The sequence below is a fragment of the Phaethon aethereus genome, assembly GCF_964289735.1.
Source record: "Phaethon aethereus genome assembly, chromosome: 20".
Classification (NCBI taxonomy): domain Eukaryota; kingdom Metazoa; phylum Chordata; class Aves; order Phaethontiformes; family Phaethontidae; genus Phaethon; species Phaethon aethereus.
The window spans coordinates 5,579,415-5,591,421 of NC_138596.1; the positions used below are offsets into that span (position 1 = coordinate 5,579,415).

At 55.1% G+C, this 12,007-nt stretch overlaps 1 protein-coding gene across 1 annotated transcript in view; it reads right to left on the reverse strand.

Annotated features, from left to right (window-relative positions):
* The window catches only part of MEGF9 (multiple EGF like domains 9), a gene marked incomplete at both ends in the record, with an annotated part of 51,043 nt that extends 39,502 nt beyond the window's left edge, over nt 1-11,541 (reverse strand). Inside the window, one exon of the mRNA XM_082008946.1 lies at nt 11,214-11,541. Within this exon, the coding sequence (XP_081865072.1) occupies nt 11,214-11,541 (328 nt within the window). The remainder of the gene's footprint in view (nt 1-11,213) is intronic.
* Between the last annotated feature and the right edge of the window lie 466 nt (nt 11,542-12,007).

Here is a 12,007-nt window from a genome sequence, read left to right on the forward strand (position 1 = left end):
GTGAGGGCCACCCAGCTCACATATGTACACGATGCTGGACACAAAGGAGCCCCATAGGAGGTTTGGGGCAGCACTGGTTTTAGGCTGAGAGGGACAATATGAAGTGATGGGTGGTGCAACAGAGAGAGAAAAGGATTCTCCAAGTCCTCAAGCTTGAAGTCATCTACACCCCTACTGGGAAACATTTAAGGGGTTTGTAAATCAGTGACAGCCATCGCTGCAGGCACCCCCCCACCACCACCAAACCGGGATGCTGGGGGAAAGGCCCTCTCCCGTGCACGGCGGGACCACCGCTCCCTCCATCCCATCCCAAAGCTCTCCTCCTTCTGCAGGGAAGCCAGCACCGCCCTCGTACCCGCCTGCCCCTTCAGAGATCAGTCCATTTCTTGTTTATTTTTCATTTTAAATGGATTAGACATGCACAAAAGCCTCCCTTGAAAAGAAACACCCAAGATGTGAAAGGGATGGGAAGATCCAACTGTGAGGCGTCAGCACTAATCCACGTCAAAGGGCACGCTGTCGACAACTTACTGTAAACTTCCAGGAGGAAAAAAAATACTCAGAATAAAATAGTTAAGGCCAGACAAATGTTTGTCATTCATTATCTGGAGTCAAGCTTGGATTTCTCAACAACACTGCCAAGCCAAAGCAATCACGTTAATAATAAAACATCTTTTACAGGGAGCTACACGCCGGGCATGCAGCCTGCCCTTGAAGGGAGAAAGGCTGGAGGCAGGTGGAGGCTCTGTTTGCTTTTCTCTGATAACAGGTATTTAGTTTTCTACGTCACTTTGCTTTATCGTAGCCTGAAACCCGGCCGAGCAGCCCGGCTCCACCTCTCCATCTGCTCCCCGCGCCAGCTGGCCCCACGGCGGAGGGGATGCTGCGCAAGACGTGGCAATGCCACGCAGCCCGCCCGCTCCCCCCGAGCCCGACAGCGGGACCCCAGCCCTGCCCAAGAATTGGGGGCATTGCTGGAAAACCCCACAAGACCGATCTTAACACGACATGGCTGGCTGTGGGGAGGGGAGTGCCGGGAGGCAGGATGGCCGTGCTCGCGTCCAAGTCACCTGGGGAGCCTAAAAACAAGGCAAATCCCCCCCAAATCCTTCCTCAAGCACTGGGACGGGGAAAAAACCCAACTGCCCACAGCAGGGAAGAGCAGAGCACGAAGGGGCTGCCCTCATTAGCGGGGCAGGCTCTGGCGAAGACGTCTCCTGTGTTGGCACAAAACGAGCAAACACCCAGCCAGGCAAGAGCCGACAGGTCGGCGTGCTCCACTTCAATTCAAATAAGCCCTTTGTTTTGATAAACAACCCGGAGCAGATCCTCCACCTCCTCTGGATCTCCTGGAGTCCTAACTGCACCCCAGCCCAGCTCCCCACAGCCTCAGGCTGCAGTTTGGGGTAGGAAGGGGGGCACAGAACCAAGCCCCCCGCCGCAAGCTCTGCCAGCTGCGGGCGTTGTGCCGGGCACCGCATCCTCTCCCCCATCCAGCAGCACCACGAAGGCGTGGATGCCTCTGCCCCATTACTCACGCGTCCGCAACCGAGACGCATCTCAGGGAAGCGACTCGCTTTGTAAGAGCCGTATCCAAAAATCCTGCCCATTCCCTTGGCACCTGATCTTTTTCAGGCATCCCTCTTGCTTCTCCCCCCAAATAACTGGCTCGTTGCAGTGCTCAGGTTAGCACGTCTACATTTTGGGGCAGGGGAAGAACCCCAGAAAAAGGTCTATAATGTTTGCTTTGTTCCTGGTGACAAAAGGCAAGAGTTATAGTCAACAGAATATATCTGTATTTAAAATTATATGCATAATGATATATATGTATATTTTCATATATATTTTTTGAAATAGAAGGCAGGAAGAAAATGAAGTATTGAAATTTTTCATGGAACAAGCAGCTTTGAAAGATTTGGAGATTTTGTCAAGTTTAAATCGTTTTTGATGGAAAAGTCCATTAAAGAAAAAGGAATCTTTTGCAGAACGATATATATTTTGCTGATCTTGACAAAAAGCCCCGTTCAGAGGAGGGAAAAAAGCCTTCATGTAAAGGTTTTCAACTGGCATTGCTTTGCATCTTTACAGCGCTGTTCATGAAAGCATCCTCGTGAACCTGCTGTCGCCGCGGCCCAAGGAGAAGGTATGTCTGACCATGCGCTGGGTGCGGGCAGGGGTTAGGAGACAACCCTTGCCTGTACCATGAAAATAAGCAGGTGTTATAAAAGGCAGGGGAAAAAATAAAATTAAATTAAAAAAAAAAAAATCAACTTCCCCCCCCTTTTTGCCTCCAGGGAAGGGAAATGCTGATCCTCCAGCTCACAGATGGTCCTCCTGGAACGACCTCCTGGCTTGCACCCCGTTGGCCACGTCTGGTGATGGGGAAGGATTTTGGAGGAGGGATGAAGGACATCCCCAACGGCGGTGCCAGGAGCACTGCACGTGCCATGCACGCCGTGGGATGCGGTGGGTATTTCCCAGGATGAAACACCGCCGTCGTCCACCGCTCCCTCCCCAATCACCGCCACATCTCACGCCGCGGAGGAGGAAGCTGCGGGTCGAGCACATACCTCCCCAGCAATTAAAGTCATTTCTTAATAACAACCAGTCCTGCCATCCTGTGACGGGCCACAGAAAATATTAATTATACCCTCTCCAATTTAAACAGGTTTCTTTCTCATTCAGATGTCACTGGACCTGAGTCACAGCCAAGCTGGGATTCAGCAATCGCACGTGAGGAAGATCTGAGCATCACCTACACAGTTGTTTTTCCATCTTGTATCTTCCCAAAACTTCACACACAGCGATGAATTTGCAGTTATGCCACCAATGCAACGCTCAAATTAATAGCGATAACGTGATAGCAGCAGAGCCATACGTGGGAAAACGATCTGTGAAAGCTTAAAAAACCAGCACAAGATGAGACCACTGGGGAAAAAAAAAAGCAACAAAACAAACAGTCCAATTCAATATCCTTTTCATAAGGAACCAAAATGAACCCAGGAACACATCAGAGAATAATCATTTAGCACAGATCAAACAGTAGAACTAGCACATTAAAAATACATGCAGTATTAATCAGCTACTCAGAGTTATATGCCATCATTTCCATAAATAATACAGGATCAAAGCAGCCCAAACAGCACTATCAGTTAATATAGTCAGCCAGTCAGTCAAAATAGAGTAAAGCTGCCTGAAAACTGCAGCAGTATAATTTACCAGGAATAAAGCAGATTCATCTGAGAAGTGGCATGACCAGATAAACGGGTAAAGGTTACCGGCAGCCTCTTAATTACACAGAGGTAATGCCACAAAGGAAGAAAAATGAATTAAATAAAGGGTTAATGCAGCTTCAGAAAAATACTTTTTTTTTTAAAAGCTTGGGGAGTATCAATGTATATCGTGCCTAGTGATAACCCCCCTGGAGAGCCAAGGTGCAGGGGAAAGGTGGGAGGACCAACCCGGCCGGGAGCATCCCCAGGGGCACCAGTCCCACGTCGGGGTGAGCCCTGGGGGTGCAGACTAAACCGGAGCCGCTCCCCTTCGCCCAGGACAAACAGCCCCGCTGCAGAAACCATCCGGCCTGCTCGGGGTGAAGGCTCACCACCAACGAACGGCCTTTCGATATACATCCAGCTACCCAGGCGTATAAAATGCCCGTGTCAACAAGCCCTTTGCTGAAAGGCTGCAGAGCCATTTAGCTGGCTGATTTTTAAAACAGGCATGTGGAGCAGCGCAAGCTATAAATAGCAGAGATGCTTGCCTCGTCATGTTTCTGGGGGCTTATTAATAAGGACAGGGGGCAACTGAATTAAAAAAGGTAAAAAGAGCAACTTGGGCTTCTCTCTGGTTTTGAGGCTGAGCTGCCTCAAGAGCAAAACCTTCGAGGTTTTGCTTTATTCTTTTTCCAGGCGAAAAGCAGACGCACGTCTTTCATGCTCAGACTCTGAATCGGTTACATTTACAAGGCAAATTTTAATTCATACAGCAGGTGTTCAGGAAAAAAAAAAATCCTACTTTAAGCAGCACAAGACCAAACTAAGGCTTCACGATAGTTCATGCAGCTCTGGGGAGGCTCCTCATTTACTGAAACAGGACCCTTGTGTATATGAAGTAGGAGCAGAAAACCCAAAAGTCTTTTCCAAAGCGGGGAATAAAAGGCCTGAAGGCAGCTGAGCGGAGCTACTGCTGAGCACGATGCCTGCCCAGCATCAAGACCCCGTATGATGAAGGGGGATAGGAATTTTGCACGGGAAGATCTGTGCGAGCATCAGCCAGAGGAGGAATTCAGCCTCCAACAAAAGAGCTGCTTTGGGCAGCTCAAACCGTTCCCGGCCGATTAGCGCTCCGGCAGCCTGTTTAGACGGTCCATTCTTCGCGGGCAGCTAGGCGCAATCCAGAAAACCCACGTGAACTGAGCATTCCCCCCACGGTATTCGGGGCCTTTTTAAATAGCTGGTGAAAACAAGGGGCGACAGCCAGGATGCCCCGGAGCCGCTCGGCTATGGGACCCCAACCAGTGGGGTTGGGCTGGATTTAGCCCCGAGCACAACACGGATGCTGGTCTTACAGGGCAGCCTCAAGGTGCAGGACCCTTGAGCTTACTGGAAGCATAAGCAGATGCAATGCAAGAACCACCATTTCATTTCAGTCTGACCCAATGCAAAATTCAAATTAAAAAAAGCAAATAATTTCCTGTGAACCAGAAGCCCTGGTCTTCAGCCAGTTTAATGAGACTCAATTGCAACCGGTTCTGTTCTCCTGGGGTGGCAGAGACACACGACTCCCCAAGGCAGGGCAGATGGCTAGATTGCAATCTAGCCTTTAGCTCATAAAACATATTAATATCCCCAACCAAGTGCCAGACTCTGCCCGCCCGGTCCCCATCCCCACCGAGCAATGCCTCGCTGCACGAGGCAGCCCTGTTGAGCTCAGACACACAGCACGAGCCGGGGCAGCAAAGCCTGCGGGTTTCCAGGACCTCTGAAGCAAGTCCAAGCCCTTGCTGCAACCTTATTTAAAAGCTCATTGAAGTCTCAGGTGCAGTCTAGGTGCCGTACAGCAATCCAGCTCCTTAACATGCTTTATGTTATTTTAAGTGCTTGTCAGAGGTAAAGCAGAAGGAGCCCTCCCTTCCAGCCAGATGGCTGCAAGAGAAACCCCTGCCTTCAGCACCCAGCATAGGCATGAGTTTATTTCTAACGACAGCAGATGCATCACGCCACTGCTAAGATCTCGGCTGCTTCTTGGAAGCACCAGCGAGCACCTCAGATCTGCAGCAGCGCTTCCTGACAGGCGGCTGGCATTAGCTCTGCCAATATTAGCAGCAGCACAATGACTGAGCCCTGGGTATTTATAGGCCACGGGCTCTCATCAAAAAAAACCAAAAAACCTTTGAGATCTTTCCCCCGACCTCAGCAGACTCGTGTCCGGGGCTCTGTTCCTCGGGGACAGCTTGTTCTGTGCTTCCCACACCCCGGCTGTGGGTAGAGAAGTTCAGGACGTCCCCATCCTCGTGCTGCTCGCCTGCATACAGCTGGTAGGGACAGACCCGGGGACAGGCTCGGTGCCCACCACCACAACTCTGGGTAGAACCCAGGGTGCCGCAGCCACCTCCAAGGGCCACGGTCCCCTCTGGGATACACTTATTTGTCCCCTGAGGTTACACCTCAGCGTAGCCCATGAGATAAGATAGCTCTGCTGCCAACCCAGCACCATCGCTCCTTAAGTGCGGTGCTACCCCTTCCCTTCCAGCACAGCGCAGGCCGGGCAGCAGGCAGGTTCAAGGCCAAGGTGCCCCTTTGGGAACAGGCAGCCCCAGGAAGATGCTCCAGAGGCAAAACCAGCCACTGGCTGGGAAACCCATCCCACGCTCATCCATGCGCTTCCCAGCTGTTTGGGCAGGCACAGCCTTTGCACCCCACGCAAACCCCAATCAGTGTTGCAAGAGTGTCCCCCAGTCACGTTCCAGCACCCCGACCACTGGGTGCTGCCCCGACTGTCCCGGCCCCCGGGGCCCACAACCCCCCGCAGAGCCCAGAGAACCGCCGGGTCAGCGAACGGGACCACAACACCTCCCGCCCGCCCCACAGCTTCACGCAAACCACTTCGTCCCGCAGCTCGGCTGCCGGCGGCCGCCCCGCCTGCCGGTCTCGGGCTATTACTGAAAGCAGCCAGGTGAATAACTCCAACGCACCAGGCAGCAGCGGTCCTGCTTCACACGTGGCGTTTTCCGAGTGGCAGCTCAGCAATGTGACGATGTCCGAATCACAGCTATCATTTAAAAGAAACAAAGCAAAATCCCAGCACTGCTCCCTGCAGAGGGAAGCTAACAAGCGAGTCCTTGGATGCTTTGTAGGTCCTCCCAGAAATATCCTGATTTTCATGAGCATCGCTAAGTCCAAGAATCTCAAAATCTTGAGTCAGGACAGTTGGATGCATTTGATTCAAGAATGACTCAGATGGGAGCGTGGAGGCAAGGATGAAGGCAAGGGAGTGACATTTTCTGCTGTGGGCAACATCCCTTTATTTTAAGCTCAAAGATACCAGCTCCGCAATTTATTACTTGATTGAAAAAAGGCTCTCTGCGCCCTGACTGCTCCTGTACTGATCCCAAGCAACATGACCATCTTCCTTGTTCTCAGCCTTCACATCTGTAACTTAATTTCCATTTCTTTAAAAAAAAAAAAAATTAAATCCCACTGACATCTGGAAAGCTAGCTACCTCAGTAACCACACTGAACGCAACCCCGAGCCCTCAAACAAGGAAAGCTTAAACTGCCTTCCCAAGCGCTGAGCAGGAAGACAGCCCCAGCTCACCCTCCCCGGCTGCCCCTGCTTGCCCCTCGGTGGGTCAGAGGCAGCGCAGGGGCGTTCGGGTAGATGCCTACGTACCAGCCCAGTGCTGAAGGGCAGGACCTGCGCTTGCACTTAAAGAGACGGAGATTTTTAAGGTTGCAAAAGTCCATTGCAAACATTTAATCTCATCTACTGCTCAGCCCCAGCCACAGAAACCAAGCTTGCTGCATGGGCGTTAAACATTTACATGCATCCCTGAGACAGCCCTGTGTCACACCGAGCACGAGGAAAACACTGATCATGGGGCAAACCCAGGTAGGACGAAGGGCTAACAGCTGGATGGGAAGAAGGAAGAAGAGGAGACACCCAGAGCTGCAAAAGGGACCAGCACTGGCAAGATGTCCCGAAACTGCCTTAGCAACTTGGCTGTTTCTGTCCCACTGGGATTTGGTAGCTCCCGGCCCCTCGAGGAGCACAGCCCTGCTGTGGCAGGGTCTGCCTGTTGACGGCTCCATGGCTTGGTCCAAACTCTTTGCCTACAACAGTACTGCTGGTGCTGCAGGGACTCCTCACAAGACCTGCCCCCACGGAGTGCATGGACCTTTCCCCATGCACCCTGAGCAAAAGCAAAACCTTCCACCTCTCCAGCTGGATGACGAAGAAATTAAGCCAGAACTTGCGAGCAGGTCCACCCCTCGCCCTGCTGCCTCCCCTGCACCCAGCCAATTAGCCCGGCCACCCCCGACTGCCCCCGGGATTTGCTAGGCTTCTCTTTAACAAACTAAACCCATCAGCTAATCCCACCCAAAGCCGCGGCCACCACCCACAGGGGGGCTCTGGCTGCACCTCCTCCATCTGGGCTGCGAGCATCCCAGCAAGAGACGGCCCCACACCGGCGGCTGGAGACCCCTCAAACATCATCGCGCGCCCTGACTCAGCTGTCACCCATTTCCGTCGCTGCACGGGACGCCTTCCCGCGGTGATCTGCACCGAGCGGCCGGGCCACCTGCGTTTCCTGCCCTGTGGTTGCAGCAGAAATTGCTGGTTGTCCCCTCCCACGAGGCGCAGAGGCGAGGAGCCAGGCTCAGGGTCATGCCTGGGAGCTGGTGACCCAGGAAGCCAGGTGGAGCGGTACAGAAACCATAGGGAGGAGAGAAGGCAACGGCTTTTGAGATCCACAACACTTGCTACAGTCTAAAGACACCTAAAGCCAGGGTCCAGGTGCAGCTCTTCTGCTGACCTAGCCACGGCATGGGGACAGCGAGGCTGTGCAAGGAGGTCTGGGCTTTTCAGCCCACTCATCTACTGCACATGGGGCTGGGAATGAGTCAGAACAAAATGTCCTTCAGAGAGACCCATATTGTTCAACACTGTCCTATAGGAATGGGTGGGATAGAGAAATTTTGTTCTTCACGCAGGGAAAGTCCAGCCAGGACTAGGCTGGCCACAGCAGCCATCTCCAAGTCAGCTTCCCCAGCAAAGCTCCAGCTTTTGCTTTAAAATAAGGCTATTTTGTATAAAACGAAGAGGCAGAGCTTCCACGGCGGGTGTTACAGGCTTTGGCGATAGGGCAGGGGATACTTCTAAGCTTGTCTCCACAAACATAAGGATTAGCAATTTACTTCTCTTAAAAACAAAATCCAGGATTTTAACATGATCACAGGCTTGGGAAGAAAAATAAACATCATGGAACTGGGAAAGGGAACAGAACAAGAGTAGAGGAAGCAGGCAGCTCAGCAGTAGCTGAAGTACTTCTTAAATCAGAATGAGAAAAATGCATTGAAGTCAGAATTTAAGTCTTGGCAGCGCTGAACAAACACTGAATGTGAGGACTCTAACACCTGTTTCTTATCAGTAGTAACACCATCAGCATTAAAGGAAGCCTTTCTAATAACGTGCATGAGAAAAGGTCCATTTGTTTCATGCAATAAAGCATATAATGCATTAATTCCTTATGGAATTGAAAAAGTAATGTTGAAAACATGCTTGAATTGAAGAAAAAGGGAGGTTTCAGCTAAATCCGTGGTGCCCACCTGCCTTACTGTGCCTTCAGCACTTAACACCCTTTGGGAACAAACTGCTGCACAAGACTCCAGCGGCCCTCGGCATGTGGGGTCAGAAAAGCCCCACATAAACCCCACGGAGACCAGCTCCCATACAGACCACGGCCATACCACTCCCCCATACCACCCCCATGCCCCAAGGGGATGCTGCTGAGCCCAGCATCTCCTCCTGCTGCCGGGTCATGCCCCCATGCCCTAAAACCCACCCGACCCATGAGCACACCAGCAATCCCCCACCAGCCGGGGTTAATCTCAACCCACCATGCTAATGAATTACAAATTAGCCTGTTTGAGACATAATCTGCCCATGCCTTCCTACCCTGGCCATCACCACAGCATAAATGCACCAGAGAGCAATTTTGAGATCAAGCGGCTGCAGCCATTAATAATTATCACTTTAAAACTTCAAAGGGTGATGCTGGCCTCCACAATAAAAAAAAACTCAGCACACCCAGGGGTGGTGGGGAAGAGTACTCATCATCGGTGCTCCCATTTCCCACATGGGATCTGAAACACAGAGATGAGGGCAGTCTGTGGTGGGGATCCATGGCAGCGCTGGGATCAGACACAAAACTTCCCGACTTGCATCCCTGCCATCTCCTGGGGCAGCAGACGTAAAAGGACATTATGGGAACATCATACGTGGACATCGGCGAGCATCCCAAAGCCGTTGCTGAACCAGCCACCTCATGCCTTGCAATGCCCTCGCATGGTGCTTGTCATTCGGCCCCTGTGAGAGGGGATGCTCTTGATAAAACCATCAGAGCCCAAGATGGGAGAGGTGACGCCTTCCGACACTGATGGAAACAAACCCAACCGGAAGGTCAGAGGGGGAAATATGTGCTTGACACAGCTCAGGGCGGGTACGTGCATCCCCATCCACCGTGCCGCACGTGCCAGGAGAGTCGCTGAGCCGATGAGGTCTGGTCCTGGCACGACAGAGAAAATTGCTTTTGCTTTAAGAAAACTCAACCCCTCCTATGTTTATCAGGAATTCCTGATCTTAAACCATTCTACCTCTTCCGGAGAAAGTAAAGACAGAAACCTCAATGGAAAAGAAGGGATTAAAGTCTGAAAACAAGACACTGCAGATCTTCAACTGATTATATTTCTAGCCAAATAAAACAGGTTGATTAATCCACTTGTTCAGACTGCAAAAGCTACCAGAACAGCAGAGTATATTCCTTTCACATGAGAGGAAGCTCAACACATGGAAACCAAACATCTTCCAGGCAAGGAGAAAAAAAAATACATACAAAAAAGGAAAGAACCAGTGCTATAGCATCTGCATGCCTCTGAACGTAAAGCTTCGGAAATGTAGAGTGAAGCTGAGCTCTCCAGGAAAGTAGGCGGACAAAGCTCCACCCAGGGACTCTGGCAGTTTTGTCTCCTCCATCTAGAAGTGAACTGGTGTCTTGGCTTTGAGGACCATCAGTGTTTTTGTCTCCCGGCACCGTCCCTCAGCGCTACACCCAGCGGGAGCTTCAGCGGAAAGCACGGCCCTCCAGCCACCCTCCGCCGCATCCCTGCCCGCGCTCCTCATTAGTATCGCTACTTACTGCCACCGCCATAACGCTTTGCTGGGCTCTGCACAAGCCCCCAACGGCGATGGGGGCAGGACCAGGCCTCGAGCAGGCCTCGCCACGACGCGCCCACAGCAGAAGCGGGCCCGCGGCTCCGCTCTCCCCTCGCGTGCCCGTGGGGTGCGGCGCTGGCGTGGGCTTTCCCCGGCACCCACCGAGCTGCCAACGCGCCTTCGGGACCGGGAAGGAGGCGTCGGCAGCGACACTGAGTTACCCTGAGCCCCGTTCTGCTGCCGGTGCCGGGATGCGCCCACCGGGCCCAGGGCGATGCGGCGGTGATGGAAGGACCCATCTTCAACACCCCCGTGGGGAGCGCGCTGCGCAGGGAAGGATGCTTCGGAGGGCCAGGGCCAGCACCTGCCCCGCTGCTCCCCGAAACCACCGGTAACGCCCGTAAGGCCACCGGCACAGCCGGGCTGCTGTGCACCTGCCCCGCCCGGCTCCCCCGCACCGAATCCTGCCGGGGGGTCGCTGCCCTCCTCTAGGCCCCAGCCTCGCACCGGGCACAAGGGGCCGGGGCGTGAGGCGCGCCCGGGGGTCCCCGACCACTGGGTCCCTCCTCCTGCCCCGCACTAGGGTCGCTGCAGCCGCCGCCGCCCGTCCCCGCCGCCCCCTGTCAAACCCCCCGGCCGCGCCTTTGTCCGCCAGGAGGAGGGAGGGAGGGAGGGAGGGGGCAGCCCCGTCCCGCTACCCGCCGGAGCCGGTGGCCTCATTGCCGACGCGCCCCCTCCCCCCCCGCCCCTGTCACAGACACGCGTGGGCCACTCACCTGCGGGGCCACTGGCCGCGGCCGCCGCCTCCTCCTCCTCTTCCTCCGCCACCGCCGCCTGCTCCTGCTCCTCCTCCTCCTCCGGGGGCGGCGGCGGCGGAGCGCTGCCCCGGGCGGGCGCGGCGGTGCCGCGGGGCCGAGCCGGCGGCGCGGTGCCGGGGCTGCCCTCAGCCGGGCCGCCGCTGCCGCTGCCGGGCTCAGAGGGCGGCGCGGCGCTGGAGGGCAGCCCGGCGGCGGCGGCCAGGAGAGCGGCGAGGCAGAGCAGGGCGAGCCCGGGCGCGGTCCTCGGCCGGCGCCTCATGCTGCGGCGCGGCGCTCCGCCATTCATTCATTCACTCAGCCAGCCAGCCAGTCAGTCAGTCATCCAGGCGCTCCTTCGCCCACCGAGAGTGGCCGGGCAGCGGGGCCGGGCGGCGGCGGCTCCCGCCCGCCTCAGCCGGCCATGCCGCGCCGCGGCCGCTCCCAGCGCCCCACAGGCGGCTCCCGCCGCGCCCCGGCCCGGCTGACAGCGCCGCGCCCGCCCCGCCCCGCCCCGCCCCACGCCCGCCGCCGCCAATCAGCACCGCCCCGCCCCACCTGATGGCAATTTTGGAACGCTTTGTGCGCGGTGCAGCCAATCAGCGGCCGACAGGGGCGGGCGGAGGGGCGGGGCCGAGCTGGGTGGGCAGGAGGCTCCGTGCCGCCGGGGGCTCGGCGGTGCGGTATTGTGAGGGCGGGGCCAACGGGGGGCACCGCCCCCGACACCCCCCGCGGCCCGCCAGCTGCCCCGCCCCCGGTCGCACGCCTTCCTTCTG